Source organism: Mycteria americana, chromosome 13, assembly GCF_035582795.1.
Source record: "Mycteria americana isolate JAX WOST 10 ecotype Jacksonville Zoo and Gardens chromosome 13, USCA_MyAme_1.0, whole genome shotgun sequence".
In the NCBI taxonomy this organism is placed as follows: Eukaryota; Metazoa; Chordata; class Aves; order Ciconiiformes; family Ciconiidae; genus Mycteria; species Mycteria americana.
The window spans coordinates 16,829,785-16,849,723 of NC_134377.1; the positions used below are offsets into that span (position 1 = coordinate 16,829,785).

General features: G+C 41.1%; 1 protein-coding gene across 6 annotated transcripts in view; it reads right to left on the reverse strand.

The window, feature by feature from the left end:
• The window catches only part of ZDHHC8 (zDHHC palmitoyltransferase 8), a 132,853-nt gene that overhangs the window by 8,104 nt on the left and 104,810 nt on the right, over window positions 1-19,939 (reverse strand). For all 6 annotated transcript variants that reach the window (XR_012777798.1, XM_075516604.1, XM_075516603.1 and 3 more), the window contains 8 exons: window positions 16,382-16,539; window positions 13,009-13,181; window positions 12,212-12,314; window positions 8,754-8,845; window positions 6,926-7,058; window positions 5,907-6,024; window positions 5,066-5,175; window positions 1,039-2,075 (listed from right to left, as the gene is read on the reverse strand). Coding sequence is in view for 5 of the 6 variants with exons in the window: in XM_075516604.1 (XP_075372719.1) it covers window positions 1,039-2,075; window positions 5,066-5,175; window positions 5,907-6,024; window positions 6,926-7,058; window positions 8,754-8,845; window positions 12,212-12,314; window positions 13,009-13,181; window positions 16,382-16,539 (1,924 nt within the window). In the remaining variant the exon portion in view is untranslated. The remainder of the gene's footprint in view (window positions 1-1,038; window positions 2,076-5,065; window positions 5,176-5,906; window positions 6,025-6,925; window positions 7,059-8,753; window positions 8,846-12,211; window positions 12,315-13,008; window positions 13,182-16,381; window positions 16,540-19,939) is intronic.

Here is a 19,939-nt window from a genome sequence, read left to right on the forward strand (position 1 = left end):
AGAGGAAAAAATGGCTGTCTACCTCCTGAAAGTTAGATCTTCCACCAGTAGACAAATCACTTCAACAACTACAATTTACTTGAAAACACTGAGGAAAAACTTGCTGGCACTAAACTTCAGGAGACCTACAATAATGGTTCTCCCATATTTCGATAACTTTCCCCAAAATGTTGGATAATACTGGAGTGAGAACCCTGGGACCTTAACCAGAGGACAGCATAGTGCAGTAAGTGCCAGATGCAAAGAAAACCTAGATATTTCTGATGAGCCCTCCAGGCCCCAACTTGGCTGAAATACTGCATCTTGGCGGGATCATGTAGCTCTTTTCAAACTTTCCAAGCCCTATAGTTTCCAGAAGGAAGAGAAAGAAAGATAAGCGCATGCAGAAGCTGCAGCTGAGGATCTTGCTCAGATACCACTTACTCAGGTTCTCAGCACAGCAAATCCTCTCTCTCCCCACGCTTTCTCACAGAAAGGAAGGAGGCAGCGAGGCCCTAAGGTAATGCCAAGACGGTCTGTGCTTTTATCACCAGTTCTGTACTATGGGACACTCAACACAGCTAAATACACAGCTCTCTATGCCAAGCACAATTCCCAGGACTGGTCTCAGCCCGTTTCCCTTAGTGAAGGGTATGCTTACACGTGCTGTGATCCCAGCTTTGCTTCTGTGTCCAAGCAATGGCTGGGTCCAGCCTCCCTTTAGGCTGCAAACTAAAACAGCTCCACCATTTTGTGCATAACAGGAGGGATAATCTGCTTCGTATCTTGCAAATAATTATCCAGTTCAGCTGAGACACTAAATCACTATGACTTTTACAACTTAACTGACCACCTGCAGTTCAATTACAGCAAATGTGCAAACATTTTGTCATGATGAGGTTGCTATGAGGGTGTCACAGAATTGAAGAGCACCCACAAACCTCCCACCCTCACTGGCCTACAGAAAACACGTAATCTGGGTCGTGCCTCCAGCAAAGCACTCTGCGCTTGCTTGCAAACAGATTCACATTGCTAAGCAGCACCTAAAGCAGTACATACCTTTGTGCTCCCACTGACTGCACCTCTGTAATTTCCACAGTGTTTACAAATGAGACAGCCTTCGGGCCTCCATAAGAGGGTGACCTAGGCATCCCTGTGGGGGACGACGGGACCTGGTGGCCTGGGGATTTGTAGGAGCCATTGCTCACCCTGCCCTGTAGTGCTTGATGGGACTGGACATTATTATTGGCTAAATCAGCTTGCAGAGAGGTTGTGGAAGTCCTTGGTGCTCTTGTCATTGCACTTGAGAGTGAAGACACTGAGGACTGCAGTATAGGGTTCCTTGTGCTAAAACTGGTAGCAGCCATCAGATTGTCTCTAGATCCATATCTCATTGCCATGCTGCGTGGGTCTTCAGAGAGCGTGCTGACTTGCTGAAGGCTGTAAGAGCTAGGTGTGTCATAGACACCTGAGTCTGCAAACACTGAATCAGGGTGCGAGTGGAGGAGCTTCTCTCTCTCTTCCATCTCTTTCCTCTCCTGGATGGATGCCATAATGGTTTTGGAAAGGTTATCATAGCGGACTGGGGAGGGGTCTCGCTGATGTGGAGCTGGACCCCCCAGCACTGGGCTGAAGCTCTGCGGTGGTTGGCGCTGCAGCTCGCTCCCCCGTAGATGGCACATTTTGGCTGATAAATATGGGGAGTGGTACCCAACGGAGCTGACCGCAGAATGGGCGATGCACTTCCTCCCCGAGGGCGACATGGGGTTTAGCAAACTGTCATATGAAAGACTCCCATTTCTGTTTGACAGGGAATTGGGAGAAAAGATGCTTTTGTAAGGGGTGGAAGCTGCCCCTTCAGACTTTATTGGATGAAGGGGCACTTTGTCCGTCCCTCTCCTGCCAGCAGATTTCAGGCTCAGGGATCGTGAATTGATGGCAAAGGAATCTATCTGGAGTGGGGAAGACTGATAGGTCTTGTGGAGGGAGCTCTTCCGGTAGCTGGGGATGTCCAAGCTGGGTTCGGACTGGTAATCTAGGCTCCTGCCATCCTCTTCTATCAGAGCCCCTTGACTGTGTCCCTCCTGCATGGTGATCTAAAACAGAGGTGAATATGAGAAACAGAAGCCAATGATATGTAAGTACAGGTTTGCTCTCCATGGTGAGTGCATGGGAAGAAAAGAGTTGGAGGTCTTCTCTCAGACTCTCAGCCCAGCTGTAACACAGGTTCATTATAAGGAATCTCCTAACTCCTGTTCAGCATATGGATAAGCACCTTAGAAGCAAGGAGTTATTCATAGTAAGTGCTAAATGACATTGACAGTAATAGATATGTCAATACACGGACATTGAAAACACAGAATAAGAGACCTTCTAAACTGAGACTCAAGTCTCAGTCAAGGTAAATCAGATTGTAATCTGATAATACTGCCCTTGGAAAAAGTGCTTCTCTTCAAGTTTTCTACAAATAGCTCTTGAGTTGAGGGATGTCTGGTTTTGTGTGCTGAGTCAGAAATACTTTAGGCTTCATTTCAACACACTGGGGACCAGCACACTCTTATCCACTTTACTCAGAGCTATGAATATTCAGTAATTCTGAATTTCTGGTCATAGGTCTTCAAAATTAAGCACCTAAGCTTAATTAAAGAAGAGAGGCTCCTTCCCACCATTTAGACAACAAAATGAAGAAAGTTTCTCTTTTTTATTGCCTGTAGGAGAGAGTGGCCACATCAGAGAAGGAAACATAGGCTATAATTTATTTATGTGCACTGAAAACAGATAGGACTTCACTTTGTTTTACTCTATGAAAGATTGCTTACAGTTCTGTTCACTTAAAATGCCATACTGTGCTATGCAAATAATTTTTGCTGTTATTTTTGAGGAAGAGTTTGCCATAGTGCACAATGAATTGGCTACATTGGCTCTGCAAACAAAGAATTATTATCAGTCACATATTTAATCAGAAATGCAGTCAATGCAGTTTGTTCTTTATCTAATTTCTTTTAAAGGAAAATTATCCAAAAAAGCCTAACTGGCAAAAATCTGTTTTATTCTCAATTTTTCTTCAAGTTTTTTTCTTTGAGCTAGAAGATAGGGAAATATGCAAAACAGCTCACTATCTTCTAGAGCATGGTGCTAAATTTGGCCTTCTCTGGAAAAAGAAGACCAAGTGACAGCCTGTAAAGGAGGAGGAAAGAGCAATGACGTAGCTTATAAGTATATTTGTGCTATTTATCCTTGTGCCCCGATCCCTCTTTCCTAACAGCTTTCACTACTCAAAAGCAGAATTACATTGACAGGCTGAAGAACTGATACAGAAGAGACAACATGATACTCCTCACGCCAGCTAGTCTTTTTCCCTCTGTACCTTATACTTAGATATGGCTTGGCAGACAAATACATGCTATCCTATCAGCTTGCCAAGTGAACTCATTTTTATAATATTCCCAGTTGACTACTAGAAAGTTGGGACTACTATAAAATTGAACAAGTCCACAAAGCTGATCGTATGCACACCAGTCAGCCTACAGTAACAACATCTTTTTAGGTTAGGATTGAAACAGCAACCCTCAGAGTGAAGATGCTGTACCCTGTTATCATTTCATAGCACTGCCCAGTCTCCTGGCCTAATCAGAACCTGTCCTGTATCTACATTGCATCTATGGCTATGTACTGCATGAATAAAACAAGCGTGCCTTCCATGGCTCTCTGACTTTTGGCATCATGACCCAAAATACTGTTGCTTACACAGCTCAAGATTGCTAGCTGATGCCTGTAAATAGAATATTTTGAATTGGATGTCAAGCCATTTTTCATGTAATAAAGTTTAGATGATAGGGATATTAAAACTTTTTGGATACAGTGAACACACTATTGCTCTTATGTTCCCTTTCATAAGCCAATCTTTTCTTCATTAAGTGGGCAAATCCAGAGAATAAGATTTACAATATTGCAGTAAGACTAAAACCCAAACTTGGTGGTAGCTGGAATTCCACCATCTAGCACCATCTTTCTTTTCAAAACGAGAAGGATACTAGAAAAGTTTTTTTTTTTTTCACCATTTAAGGAACATTCTGTCTTATTCCAGTATTGCTGCAGTCAATGATATATCTCTACCATATTTTCCTTTCCTTACTTATATCACCCCCTTCTTGTTATTGCAGGGCTGACATTGGAGGACCTGATGAAATTAATTGTAAGAAAACTGCATGGTGTGTGGTATGTGTGTTTTAAGGGTATCTCCACTGGCGTGTGAAGACTTGGATACATATTGCAAATATACGAGTTAGACCAGTGATTTTCGAACTGCTGTTCTCAGGTCCTGGGCAGCCAAGGAATATTTGCAACAAATCCATGAAAAATAATTGAGAAAAACAAGCCTATTAGCAGTGGGCTTAGTTTTGCACTCTGCTTCCAAAGGAAACAGTGCAAACTGTTTCAAAACTCCTAAGCAAAATAGAAAACAGTCAAAATTCCAGAGCAAGTCTCTCTAATTGTTTGGACCTCAGTTTTCTTGATAGGAGGAAATATGATGCCAAGTGTTAGGAAGTTTTTTTTTCCACATAACCCACATGCGCTGAGAAGGTGCTAAGGAAGGTCAAACATGAGGAATCTTCCATTAATTTTAACTAAAATATCTCTTCGGATGCTTTAAAATTTTTTTCTGTTTTGCAAGCTGACATCTTAAGGAATCACTGAGCATGCTGTCTGTTGGCTAAAGGGTCTGATCCAGAAAAGCGCTAAGCATGCCCAGCTCCCTCTGAAGTCAATGTGAGTTGGCACCTATGTCAGGAGAAGCCAATGGGAGGTGACACTTCTCAGCATCTCAGGATCAGGCCGAGACACTGGTAAAGCAGCAGTGCACGCCTGTCAGCAGGACAGACGTGTCAAGCTCAACAGAGGAAAGCTGCAAAAGCAGACATGTTTTCATAAGGAGCATAGTGAAAATATACACTATCGCACAACAATGCCAAGTGTTGTTATTTACTCTTACGCTCTGACATTGACTAGAGCCCTGCAGTGAATTTATCCTCAGCTCCATGTTGCCCGGTGTTAGCTGGGAGCAGATTCTCCCAGGCTCGCTCACCTGCTCAGCCGTAGCATGGTAGTGGACTTTGGGATTGTTGCTGAAAGCCGGTCGATACTTGTACATGGCAGGTGTAGGAGGGCTGATAAGTTTGGGTGAAAGGCTACCTTCTGTAAAAGAAAAAAAAAAAAAAGGACTTTCTATTAAAATGTGTAGACAGAAAGCTATCATCCCTAATTCCTTGCCATCCATGGTCCTGTGCAAACAGATCTGTTCTGGAAAGAATAAAACTTGCAGTACTTTTGTGCAGAATTCCACCAAAATCAGTTGGACCCCTGTGGAAATAACAGTACATTGCTGCCAGATCAGCAGCCTAAAGAGAAAAAGAAACAAGGTGTAATATATTAAGTGGGGTGACATATTTTGGTGAGTAGTAATTTTGCCATAATTTGAAATACTAGATATTTGGGTTGAATTCAGCTACTAGTTTTGTCTGAAAAAAAGAGGTTTTTTAATAGTATCAAAGCCTTAATTTCACATTTTCATAAATAAATAATTCAGTTTGTAATGCCTAAACATTTCATGCTAGTATTTCTGATTCCTTAGTTCAAAATGACATTTTTCATTTTAAAATTGATCAAAAATTTAAGAAAGGGTTTAAAAGGGTTTAAAAACTCTGTGAAATTAATATGAAATATCCAACCTAGGCTTGAATGAGCCACTTCAAGCTGACTTTCTGTCCCTTTCCTGCTGTTTATTCCCCTAGCTCAGAACTCCTATAAAAAGAAAAAAACCCTTCACCCAGATCCCATTACTGTTTTGAAAGAATACCAGAAGCCTTTTAAAGAGGCTGAAATATTTTCTTATTACTAAAAGTAAAACACTGATCATGCAACTATACCTTCACTGGTCCCCAGCTGCCCTTTTAGCTCAGAGTACTTGCTTGGATCTCCTTTGGGTGGGAGAGGTGGTTGCACATCCATACTTTTATCGTCCAGACCTTCCAGGCTAATTTTAGACTGAAAATGACCAAAGAATCAATCATTACCCGCAACTTAGTTAAATAACAGCATGTGTCAGAGTGCCGGATATACCACAGAGCAAGAATTACCTGTACCTATAATGACAGACATGATTTACCATCCACTGCAGACAAGGACTGTCATGTGTAAAATTAGCATTGTCATAACAAGCCAGTATAATTTTAAATGCACTATTCTAGTCTACTTGGCATGCTAAATAACATTATCATCACGCTAGTTAATATGCAGTAGAAGACAATGGTGTTTTCTAGCATTTTTCAGCAACTTTCCAGGCAGCTCTCAGCAAGTAACTAAAGAGTGTAACAAGTAACTATCCACAAAAATCTTGCAAGGTGGCTTCTTTTGAATCCACTGCTTTTTATATGACTAAACAAATCCTCCTCTCTATTTCATGCCAGGAGAAACTGAAAAAAAGAAGAGGAGAGAAGAGAACTCAGCTTCTGAGCCAATATTCCTTTCACTGGACCACAAGCCTTCCTGCAGTCTGGAAGCTCAAAACCTTCTTTGAAGTAGAACAGCTGACCTGGTGGTACGAGGGTTCCCGCACAGTGTTAGGTTCGTTAAAATTAATTTGAACACCAAGAGGTGGCAACTCTTGGGACAGAAAGTAACTATGGCAAAGAACAGCCACATCTTCCAAAAGATGCCCAGAAGCATTCCATTATAGAGCTGCAAAAAGGGCTGTTACTGGATCATGAGCTGCTGCTACTGAACCTGAGTTACTTTCAGAGGATGAAGTATATGACAAGGACTCAACCTCTATCATTTTCTCCAAAAAATGCATCATCTCAAAGAGATTTTCAATGACAAACTCATTCCCAGCCTTGATAATGCTCAATCCATGCTCTTCAAAAGCAGTGCTTGAAGGCTGCCTTACCTTGCTCCGGTTGAGGTTGGCTTGGATCCCGTTGTCACTGATCTTCACTGTGATCTGTCGCTCAGATAAATCAGGTCTGAGGAAAGGAGGCTTCACATTCACAGCTTGCTTTTTCTTGGGCTCAACTATGTACCTGATTAATTGTTCAACAGTCACCATTAAAATAAACAATAACCTAAGAACAAGGCATAGAGACAAGAAAATCTTCCTGCTTCCAGGGTATGATTTAAGAATATGTCAGAATCTAGGTAAGCAAACTCCATTTATTTCAATGGATGTAATAATTAAAAAGCACTAAAAAGATCAATGGTTTTTTTAGTGAGCAAAAGGAGAGGATGCATCAAAAAACCCCAAGCAATTTTTGAAGCACTGATGGACAAGAGCACAGTTCACATGAAGAGAGAAAGAGAGGCCTACCACCATGGAAGTGATTTACTAGATCTTACCTACTTAACATGAAACAGCTTCCCTGCGGTGGAAGACGGTGACTGGGGGAATAAGACCCAGCACATGGGGAGTTAACATGGAGAAGATGACGTGCTGTCAGTTCTAGCTTACCACACGGTGACTTGTTTCTGTAGCATGTTTAGAGTGTTCAAATAAATGGAGGTAAAAGAAACAGACAGGTCTATAGGAAGCAACAAATCTAAAGGGAAATGGCTGACTTCAAACATCTAATTTCTTTCCAGTGGACTAGAATTCTGTAATTGCAATTGGGCAGTGGCTGTACAATGCATAAATATCACTACACACACAAGCTTTCTCTGTTTTATCTAGTGAATGGGACATTCTAGTAGAGATGGTTCAGTGACTTTCAAGATACAGGACAATTTGAACAGGTCTTCACAAAGCACAAACATTCTGCTTGCTGAAAGTCTGAGAATAGCCATGATGATAGTACTCACACCCCTCTCTTAACAGGAGTGTCTCCCAACTGCTAGTATCTGGCTCTCTTAAACTATCTTGACCTGATTTTCATGTTTTGGTAAGTTTGAGAAGCAGCTGTTCCAGTGTCTTCACTTTAACACATGTAGCAGTCTTTTAGGACTTATTTGTTGCATAGCAAAGGTGGGGTGGGGGGGAAGGCAGATAATAGTGTCAGGGTCTGGAATTGCTCAACACCCTGAAAAGGCTCAAATAAGTCTTCTTGTAGTATGATTATTAACATGTTTGCAGGCTGGACAGCTCAGCACCTAGGATATTTATACTCCATCTGATCAATGGCATTAAAATCCTGATTTCAAATGTGAAACAATAAATCCATTTCCCCAAAAATAGAAAGCCATAAATAAAATCCCAAGTTCCATGATGTAGACCTCATTGAAAATCTGTTTTATGATAATGAAAGTGCCAGTGAGATTGAAAACCACAGCAGCCTTAAATTAGATTTAAGTCTTAAGGAGAAAGGCTGATTTTAGATTCCTTCCTTTTCTCTAGCAGACTAGAATACCTGGACATTGACTGTACAGTGCAAAAAGTCATGTTGGGAATATGATAACATATGGAAACTTACCTTGTTACTGAAATCCACTGGATGAACAAGTTGGTGAAGACAAGAGTATCAGCTCTTGATATAATTTGACATGCTCATTCCAAATAAACATTTCTGGGATGAGGGTTATGAATTACATGAAGAAAGCAACTGCTTGGACAGGTTACAGCCATGCAACAGTGAAGCAGCTATCACAGAGCTCTGCCTTCAGGAGTGTTTTGCTTTACTTCCCTGTTATTTCATCAATGGTCTTTCACTTGTGAGCCCAACCAAGCACATTTTCTTCCACTGTCCCAACAACACTCCCTCATTCCCAGTTGAGAGCATTTCTCTTACCTGGGAGCCAAAGGGCTGCAGAGTACATGTTCCACGTTTCCACAGCATCCTCGGGTAAAAGGATTCACTCCCCCACGGAATTTACCTGTCACCTGGAAACATATTCAGGACAGTGCTCAAACCTCTGTTTATATAAAAGTCATCAGCCAACCCTCAGAAAGCCAAGAACAAGTATGCCTTGCTCTGACCCTACTGTCCCTCCCAAACAGATCATTTTTCTTTGAATGCTGCACTTCCTCTTTCCTGCTCTAACACGCCACCTCCATCAGCTACTTCTAGCTAGGAGGCACACCAACTAAAGATCCCTTCCCAAAAGGGCAGTGAGCTCAATGTGACTGGGTTTCGAAGTGGCCAGGTTCACCTCTCCATGCTGCTCCTGCATTAGATCTGTGCCTGCTGTCAGCCAGACATCCTGTTTTGGTCCCTTTCATTCCCGTGTCACTTCCACTCCTCTGCCTTGGCAAGTCTCCTCCAAACAAACAGGAATGTCAATTCAACATTCGTAATGTTGGATGAGAGCAATGTTTCCTCTCTATCAGCATCCCATCTCTAGCGGCAATCAGTACGAACCACTGCCTAATGCGGGAGGGTGCCAGGAACTCCCTGGTGATTACGATGTTTGCTTGGAAATGAGCTAGTTTAATAAAAGCCAAGCCTCATTATACTGGTGGGATCCATTCAGAGCTTCATAAGCATTATAAACGGTTTGTACTCTACAGGCAGATACTTGAAAGTAACCATATGGGGATAAATACCAATAAAGCCAGAGAGATTAATAGTGGTTGCCATTAAAAGCATTACTGTTGCTGTTTGCAAGTAATGCATTTTAACCAACTCATAGTTCTGATCTAGCAACAAGTTTACAGAGTACCAGAAATACTTTAATTACTTGCACATAAAATAACGACGATTAAATGATTTTGCAATATATTATGCTGGCCTCTTTGATATAACATTAAACTCTTTAAAAGGCCAAGAGAGAAATGTTGGAAGTTCTGAGTGTTGGAAGAGTAACCTGATGACTAAAACATGGGCCTGGGACATTTGGCACATCTGCATTCAATCGTGGGCTTAAGCTGACTTGTGCCAGATGCTGGCAAAGCACTTCATATCTCTGTGCTCATTTTCTCAAACACAATATGAAAATAAAATTTCTCTAACTCGCAGATTACATTACTAATTATATCAATTTGGTTTCTAAAGTGGTTTGAAATCCACTGATAGAAAGCAGTCTCAGAAAGAAGGGTATTTATTTACTCTATTCAGAAACTAAAAATACCAGGATATGAGCAGATGTTGGGTTATGGGTTATTTTGATTCCATAAAAGACTTTCAGAGGCATTCAGAAAGCTCACAAACATCTAAACTCAGCCAACTATGCACTCCTAAATCACAGTCTGCCTACTATGAATGCTCAAAACCTACGAACTCCGGAACGAACAAATAACAAAAATTTACAGTAAAACACCAAAAATGTCTGTACCACTGGCCTATAAAACGTACTGGGAAAAGAGGACAAGTGTAGCTGAGCATATGGTAACTGGAAAGCTGACAGCAGATAACTAACAGTGTGAGAAAAGAGAATCAATACTGAGACTGCAGGAGAAAAGCGAATGTTTTAAAACAGTGGCAAAGCCAGGAGCAGATCTCATATCCATCATTCCTGGTCTGGTGCTCTAATTACTTAGATACGCTTCCTTTGAAAGGGACCTGAAGGCTGGGAACATCCATCCTCCAGTCACAGATAGGCAGTACGTATGACTAAACAGAAATTAAGACAAGATTATATTTAATTTTCAGAAAATGGCATGGGAAGATGAATTAATCTCAAGTGGTTTGGTAGCTCAGGAAACCAAACCAAGCTAGGACGCATTTTCCAATAGTTATTTCAATCAAGTTAAATACAAAATTCTCAACCTTCCTAAATGTTAGCGTAGCCACAAACACAGGAAGTTAAATTTTACTTTTTTTTAATTTAAATTTTTCCCTTCTCCTCAGCCTATAATTTTCATGGACAATTTTCATCACTGCACAAAGACAAGCCCAAGGCAGACCATGGTTTGGCCTATGAGACCAAAATGCCCTGGGTTTCATGCTACTATTGTTAGCACTATCAAACCTAATACTTGGCCAAAATCAATTTTAAAATGAAGAGCAGCTGATTCCAAGCAGGACAGAGAAAAGCATTTAAAGATCTACAGCTATCGTAAGCCTGCTTTGTTCAAAGGCCATGTTAGGCAACAATTCAGGATGACTTCAGATTCTTTGCTTATGTAAACCTCCCACACTATTCTGGATAAAAGTTTTTATTGTCTCTTGTGGGATAGGAGACAATCTCATCCCAGTTTACGAAGGCCTGGCCTCAGACAGACGTCTTCAACTCTTACAGACTGCACAGCAGCCATTCACGCTACATGAGCATGAAGCCATCAGCCTGCAGGACAGCCAGAACAGCACACTGCTCAGCGTGAGCTAGAGAGCACCCATAGATGCAAGAGCAGTAAAAATGCATTTGAAAAAAAAAGTGAAAAAGAAGTGTGATGTGGAAAAAAAAGTGAAAAGAAACCAGATGTGTGAGGGGCACTTTGGAGCTGGAGCTGTGAAAGGGTAAAGCACTAGTATGCACACAATTAATTAGCCTTGGGAAGAAAGCTGGAAATGCTGTGTGCAGCTGACGGGCACGCTGTGTGACCCAGCGTCAAGCTTTCTGACTGAGCTACCCCTTAGGAATGGCAGGGGCATGCTATCAATCCCATGAGTAGATCTCTATCACCTGTATCATGCTATTGATATGCACATGCATATAGGTCTGGATCACCCACATAGGGGCTGTAGATTACACACATTTGAGTAACTGCAGGGGAACTAAAGTTTTACAGGCTTTTTGGCACAAGATGTCATGTTGGCACTTGCTTTGGAGAAGCAAAACAAGTGAGGTCCAATAGCCTCTCTGTGCGCTTGTGCACATACACATGAGAACAAGAGAGAGACAAAGAGAGCGAGACAAAGCTAGCTCAGACCTTATTATGTGCAGTGTGGGTTAGCTGGGGGAGTTCAAAATATCAGGAGACAGGGCAAAAGCATGATTTCATCCTTTCCTTTCTTTCTTTCATTCAATCTCATGGTTTGTTCAGTCTGACTCATAAAGTTTGCACTTCTGGGGTTGACGGTACTTACCACATAAAACCTATTTCAAGGCCATGAGTAGATTTTAGATGGTAAATAAGCCTGGGATGATCCTTTGTGGTTAGAAGGGGGAAATTTTTGCTTGTAGTGCATTCAAGAAAAAAATCTGAACATAAAAAACTAGGCAATCTTCCTAGATCTTCACAAAAGCTCCAGTAAGAGTGTTACTGCTAAGATTTAGATCATTTTTTGCTTTACCCAGGCTGACTTGCTGACTTTCCTTCCCCACTCAACATTTTAGCCACGAACACAGAGAAAGGATTGCTTCTTACCTGTTCATTCGTTGTGCGCCCTCGGGCCACTAGAACAATATGGAAGCCAGTGAGACCAATGACTGGAATAAAGAATAACCCAGCCACACACATGACAGCCATTCTGTATCCAGGAGTTAAAGAAACTGGGATGAGTGAAGGGAAAAAGAGGCTATGAAGGAGAGGGAGAGGAAAAGGAGGAAAAAAAAAAATCTTGGAAATAGGGAGGGTGTCCCTCACCTTTAATTAGGTCTAACTAAATTTTATCTCAAAGTTAAGTTCATCTGCTCCTAGCCTGGGTCCTTATCCTCGAGATGGTTAAAAAATAATGTGAACTCATTGATTCTGGCTCTAACCATCTTGTAAAGACTGTTCTGCACTAATCTATCAACAGGGGTAGCACCCCTCAGAGCCAGTGGTTCGTGTATAACACTAGCATGCAGGGGGCCTGCTTCCAGGGCAAACTCTACTTTAAAATACAGGAACAGAGTTTTAAATACAGTAAATAGTACCCAGCAGTTTAGAGTCACACCCAATTGGAAGTAAAATTCGGGGAGGCAGCATATCCTTCTGCTGGGTAGTCGTGGCAAAGATTGAGACAGACAAAAGGTCAGCTATAGTTTTGGGGGTAATCGATGGTTACACAGGTAAGATAGGTACAGAGGAAAACCTGCACTAAGCATTTACAGGGGAAGAGCAATGAGGGATCAGGAGAGGAGTAGATCTCCACCAGTTCCAGGAAGACAAATCTTCAGATTCATGCTTTCACATTTTCTTCAAGGACACCTTGAGCCTTGAAAGACCAAAAAGAAGGATACGTAATGGTAGTATGAGCTGCTCCCAGCTTTTCCATATGGTTTAGTACGAAGATGAGTCCAAAGGTGAATACTCCAACCATGTGCGTACTTAAGGACAGCAAGAAGAGAAAAAAATAGCGGTAGTTCCTTCGTCCTATGCAATTGTTGACCCATGGGCAGTGGTGGTCAAAATCCTTGTAAAGAAAGGGAGAGATAGGGAACAATATCCAAACGGTGAAAGGAAACACATTGTCTTAGAGATAAATCTCAACCATCGTCATGTAAAATTACATCAGGCTCGTTCTGCAGCTTTACAACATGCTAGACTCTCTTTATAAGGCTCTGCTTAGGACCAAGTGGTTTCTGTATCTATGGATGGAGAGGTATTTGAGTGTTTATAGGGTTCAAAGAGAGGATATAAAAAACTAAAAGACAGGCTGTTTATCTGCTAGCAGCAGAAGCACTAATTTTTTATCATTGTTAGCATGAGGAGCCAATTATGATGAAGTTATTATAACCTACAATGTTTTGAAGATGCAATACTGCTGCAGAATTCTCTGCCCCACACTTCTGTATTTATACATAGCTGAATGAACCCACTTTAAACAATGGACATCACGAAAGATCCTTTTTTACCAAGCAGGTCCCCAAAGAAAAGCAACAGCTGGATAAGACACAGGCAAAGTTCTGCACAAGTTCATTAATAGTTATGAACCCAAACCTAACTATTTGTCTCAGTCAAAAGCTCAAAGTCCCTCAAAGTCAGATCCCTTTTAACGGGAGATTTAATAATGAGGGCAAGCCACAGACACCTTTCAAGTGCCTTTACACAGGTTTATAAGCATGTAAATCCACTGTCTTCAATGGGATTATTCTTGACATGAAGACAAGATCAGGTGCAAGAAATAAACCCTTCTTATTTCTGTGTTCTTCAGAACAGATATTATGCACTCACTACATCAACAAATTAATTGTTCATTCTTTGTTTTGTGGTAATGCTATTTTTAAACATTCCTCAATGATGACAAGGGGGTTTTGTATTTTTAAATTTTGCACAGTGTATTTACCAAAAATTTACAAAATACAAGAAAATGGATTAGAGCTTTCTCAAAGCACATTAGAAAATGACAGGAGCAATTCAATAAAAGATAATTTCAGGCTATATCTGAAATGTTGACCTAGCACATGTCTATTATGCAAATTTGGTTGTATGCAGCCCAAAATATCCATGGATTATGAAACAATATAGGTACCCACTGCAAACACTTCAGTAAAGAAAACAAAAATCTGACTACTTTTGTCACAGATTCATTATTGGGTCCCTCTGCTCACAGCAGGCTTTAGGTTTTAACTGATTTTATTTCTGCAAGTGTTGTCGGCTTTTGTTGTTTGTTCATTTTTATCAAATTAGCTCAAAAGTTTTATATTTGGGAAAAGAATTTTTATTGTATATTCTAGACTGAAAGTGAAAAGATGTGAATTACAACCCTGAATGGGTTCCACAGGGAAAAGCCAGTAGAGTCGCTCCTATCACTGTCTCCAAACTTGTCTAGAATTGACAGGTGAGTGGGAAATAAGCATCACAAGAATCAATAAAGCATGCTGTCTAAGACCATGATTTATTGATTCAGAAGTCATTAATGCTTTTTGCCTATATTCCTCCACAGCAGTCATAATTTAATTATACAAGCAGAGCTTCTTACTTGCCCACCACAATAGTAAGGAACATTCAACTGATCAACCATCAATAAAACTTCTGGAGAGCTAGGCAGAGTCACCTTGCATTCTGCTATTTTATTTAGGTTACTTTTGGATTCTCTCCCATTTTCATTTCTGCTGCAGAACTGACTCCCATGGAGGCCTTATGGCAGCATGAAATTGCAAGTGTTTATACCAGTGAATTTTGAGCAATCTTCTTCTGAGAAAACTTCATTTGTTGAAAATGAATTTTCATGCTGAGCCACTGGGGAGAGCAGAAGAAAGAAATTCCACGGGACAACTGAGAATTTACCATCATATAAACAATCCTCAGGATCTAGAATTAGTGAAAACATTTATGTTTTAAAACTAGGAATATAAGACTCAGGTTTTCTACAAAAAATCCAGCTCTACTTGACAATTCACAGCAGTCTAAAGAAACTGTGTGACACAACTTATGAATAGCTGTGGCTATTCCCCTCTACCCAGGGACCTTGGCAGCTCCTTACTCTCCATCTTCTCAAATCCCGCATCCTTCTAAGGCCTTCCACAACAGGACAGCCTTGTCCTATTTATTGACGGTTACTAAGCGCAGCACTGCTTCCAGATAATTGTAACTTAGATATATATTGCCCTGAAGGAGAAAATGACTGACACACGATAAACCCAGGCAGCCTTTCTCTCACACGTAACTGCGATGCTTTCTTTGGGACTATTCCCTTGCTTATGGCAAGGAGGATTAGGACAAAGATGGTGTATACAGCATTCCAGCTGACTCTGGTATTTTTTCCCTTTTTGATTAGTAATTCCTTTCATTTTAATGGCACAGCTGAATATATTTTAGACATATTAAAGATTTCATCTTTCTACTGGAAAAAAAATAGACCTTGCAGCAGAAATGATCTTTAAGAAGTGGAATTTTTAGCTCAGCAATAAAAAATCCCTCCTGGCAATACACTGCTGTGGATACAGTGCTCTGTACGTACAAGTTTGGGAGACCTTTATAGCCCAAAAGCACATCTTACTGTTTGGGCATTTTTTTAAAAAATCCTGTGTGCCTCACCAAGATCCTAGGGCTATCAAGAAACGTGAAAGTCCCGTAATTCAGAGTGACCAACATTAGAAACATGAACAAGTTCATGCTCTGAGCTGGGATGTTGAAACAAACATGGGGTCCTTCCATTGACTGGAGAACCACTTGCCAAATTCTGAGTTTGGTTTTCCTAAAGCTCACACACCATTCTAGCTTCTCTGCTTGTCCACTAATGTAGGCATCAGTTTGTTCCAAATTAAATGATGAGCCCTAAGCTCACACATGACAACCTACAATGGTTCACCCTGAATCTCCTGCTCTCCTGAACTCTGCCTCTGCATCAACTCTTCCATTCACCCCTTTTTTACATTCACGATCCCTTAACTGCTTCAAGGAAGACATAGCCAGTATTATAAATTTTTATTCTAATTATCACTGGCAATAAAGCTGACATCAAACATTACTGCATATGTAACATACATCATAACTGAGGGCTATGTTTCAAATGGTACTAATTAGTAGGAGTCCGTCAACAAGGCTACAGCTGGGAACTTCCAAGAACTGAAATACTGGGGGAAGCACCCAACTGCATGTTTCCAGTAGTCTGTGCAACCCCATCACTGAGGCAAAGCCAACAGATCATGTAATCAACAGAACTGTTACCTCAACACAGTTGTCACAGACGCTGCAGTGAGAGCAGCGTGGAGGACGGTAGAAGTGGCAGGTGGCACACCATTTCATCCGTACTTGGATTCCTTTAATCTCCACATTCTTGTAGAGTGGAGCTCGGAAGTCGTCGTCTTTATCTTCATCTTCATCTGCTGCTCAATGCAAAACAAAAAGTTAGTGAAAATAACAGAGGGTAAAGATAAAAGAGCTAAGCCAGTCAGTGCCTTGGATACAGGGGCATTGCATGTGCTCTTGGGCTTGTCAGAGAAATTACAGAGTGGTGGATGTGATGAACTGTCAGAACAGGTTGTCCCGGCTGCAGAACACTTCAGTGATTAGGGCTCATTTTAGCACCTCCCATAGGAGTGCTGTGCAGCCTTACTCACCAGCCCCTGGACAAAGAGAGGTGTTTGAGTCTTATCTTAGCCAGCATTTACAACGAGTGAATATGATGAGCTGCAGACTAGAGTCAAAGAGGGGACAGAAATCACCCGGGCCCTTGTTGTGACAAGTTCTGCTGCATGCGTTTGGGATTAATTCAGTGCTAGCCTACCAGCACATAAAGTGAAAGAAACTACATCGACAAATATTAGAAGAAGGTTGTGCTAGCTCAAACCCCAAAAATCAACCTGGATGACCCTAAGTGACGATGATTTGTTCAGCACTCCAGTGTCAGCCCACGATCATCCCAAAGATCTGTTGCTCCAGGGATTCTGATGCCACAGTGAGATACACCATTCTGAAGCAATTTGTGTGCCCGTGAAAAGTCCTTGCATCAGTGCTTACTTCTTTATAGCAGATCCCATGCTCAACTCTTCATAGCATACCCAGAACACTCTTGCTTTAGTAATGGTACATAACTGGGAAGATGTCACCTCTCTCAAAGGCAGCATGGTCTACTGATCTGAGCACAGGACCGGGAGTCAGGAAGTCCTGTATTCTAATTTTCTCACTCTCTGGCCTTGAGCTAGTCATTTAGCCTCTCTGCCATTAGTAAGATGAGGATGACAATATCGCAGTCATCTTATTAGGGACAACGCGGAGGCTAGATAGTTTATCATCTCAGCTAAGCGCTGCCCTGTTTAAGAAAAGAGGCCATTTAAAAATAAATGCACAAAATAAAAGCCAGTCTATAATAGACAAATATATATTAGGAAGAAAAGGAAAAAAATGAGAATGATGTTCATGAAAGTTCATCTTTTATTCTAGATTCCTGTGATGTTTATTTGTTTTCTTTTGACAGAGAAAATCGAAGAAGTTCACATCTATTTAACACCTGGTTAAACATTATAGTGCAGCTGGCATTGGTTGGCTGGCTCCAAATTAGGTGGAATTTGATAATATTGTCCCAGCGGGGCATCAATCACTGTCATTTAGTTCTATATTAAATCTTCTCTAGATGTGTTATCATGATCCAATTTCCATTGACTTCAGAGGGAGTTTCTCCCTTCACTTAGATGAGTTTAGGATCCGGCTCAGCTACAGTATTTACCTTGCAAGAATATTCTCTGGATTAATGTTTGTGCGTGGAAGCAGAGTGCTGTACTGGCACCATTCTCCATAATTGTCCTTCATAACTAGTCAGTGGGACTCTTAGTGAGAGCTAGACTCTAAATCCCTTAGGCACTTCTATAAATACAATCTGTAGGTTCTTCAATACTATTATAAACTAGACGATGCTGTATAATACATGTGAGCATATGAAAACAAGACACTAGAACAGTCAAACCATTTAAGCTCTTGTAAAAAAACTGACTATGCAGACAGAAAGTCTGTACGTTGTATATACCTGTAACCAGATGTAACCAAAATGATTAGTTTGTTCTTTTGTAACTAAGCAACACAGAGATAGGAGCGGGGTAGACAATGCTTTAATGTTGTGTTTGTACATCTATAGCTATGGATATGCTACTATGCCCAAAGACAATTGGACGAGGAGTAGTACGGACATGCTGCTATGCTCCCAGTACAGCCCCAGCCCATCTTGACAACGAGTCGAGGGTAGTTAGAATAATTGGTTATGTTAAGGGTGCCAAATCATTGTTAGGGACCATGCACCATGAAGAAGGGAAGCAAGTTACATAAGCAAGGTGGGATTGCGCGTGTCCAGAAGAAGGGGTCGACTAAAGGACACACCTGTACGACCACCAAGGACCACCAGAGACCCCCACAGAAGCCTCTCGGAGCTCAAGGACGCATGCGTAATGACCACGCAAATATGATAATTAGTTCTGGGAAATAGAATGAATATGTATGATCATTCCAGGAAATTTGATGCGTATGTATGTAATCGGACAATATAAGTTTTGGTTGATGCAACCTGTGGTATGCACGCTAGGTGGAACGATCCCCCGTGCATCCAGCGCCGTAATAAAGAATGCCTGCTTCTTAATACTACATTGGTGTTAAGGAGTTTGATTCCCGATTTCGGTGACGTACCTACATCCATATGACCACATTAGTCTTGCAGAAGTGATACACACTTGAAGAGTTTGTATAAAATAGATTCACATCAAAAATACTGGAAGCCAGTTTGTAGTTGGTATCTATAATTAGCCAGCAACAAACATTGCCAGTCTCAACCCAGACTGTAAATTGGCTTTGTCAGGGTAGCCCCAATTTCAGTGGCTTAATATTTCCTTTCCTTCTCATTCATTTTGGTGTATTACTGGCAACTCACTCGCACAGAGCCAATCCTGATTCATACCAGAAACAGAGAGCCAACAAATTAAAAAATGATTCAAAAATGAGTAATGGATCTGGGAGTTTGATTCAACTCCCTCTTCAACAATAGAAGAGTGAGCTGGGTTTACTTCCCCCCATAGCCCAAGTTCTATCTGCCAGAGAACCTGTAAGCTCATACGACATAGCTAGAAATGTATTTCCAGCTTTCAGTGATCGGAGCGGAATACATTGGCAGAGGAATGTATCTTACTACACAGATACTTATACTATGATCCACCGACACAGGGCAGTCAAGTCTCGTGTTTTTATAACATATCTTACGATTTTTCGTGGCTTCCTTAAAGGAACCATGTGATTTCATTAGAATCTCAGCTTTTGTATTGCTTATTTGTTGTTTTGGTTTTGAAGTAAATTTGTAACCATCAGAAATGTGCTAAGAAGCTTGAAAACTAAGAAGACTAAACCTAATTTCAATAACAGAAAGCAAATAGATCTATTGTATATTCATTTTAAATCACTCCTACAATTTTTGAACTCCTTGTGCTGGCAGCTCTGCGGGTGGCGTAGGGTGGTGATAGCTTTTTTCACATGCACACTTGTGATCTGAAATAACATCTGCTCCTCTTTCCTCCCAGCACTGGTATTTATAGTCTTTTACATCTTTTCTCTTCCTTATCAGTTTGCTTCCTTCACACATCTAAACTCCTACTCCATCATTTTCTTCCAGGATGACTTCCATCCCTTTGCTCATCCTTTCCCCACTCCCCTTGCTCCCAGCCTCTTCCAGACCAAGCACATGCATAGCATAGAGATATAAGGCCAAGGCCACAGATTAAGAGAAAGAGAGAGAAGAAAGGCGAGCTGTAG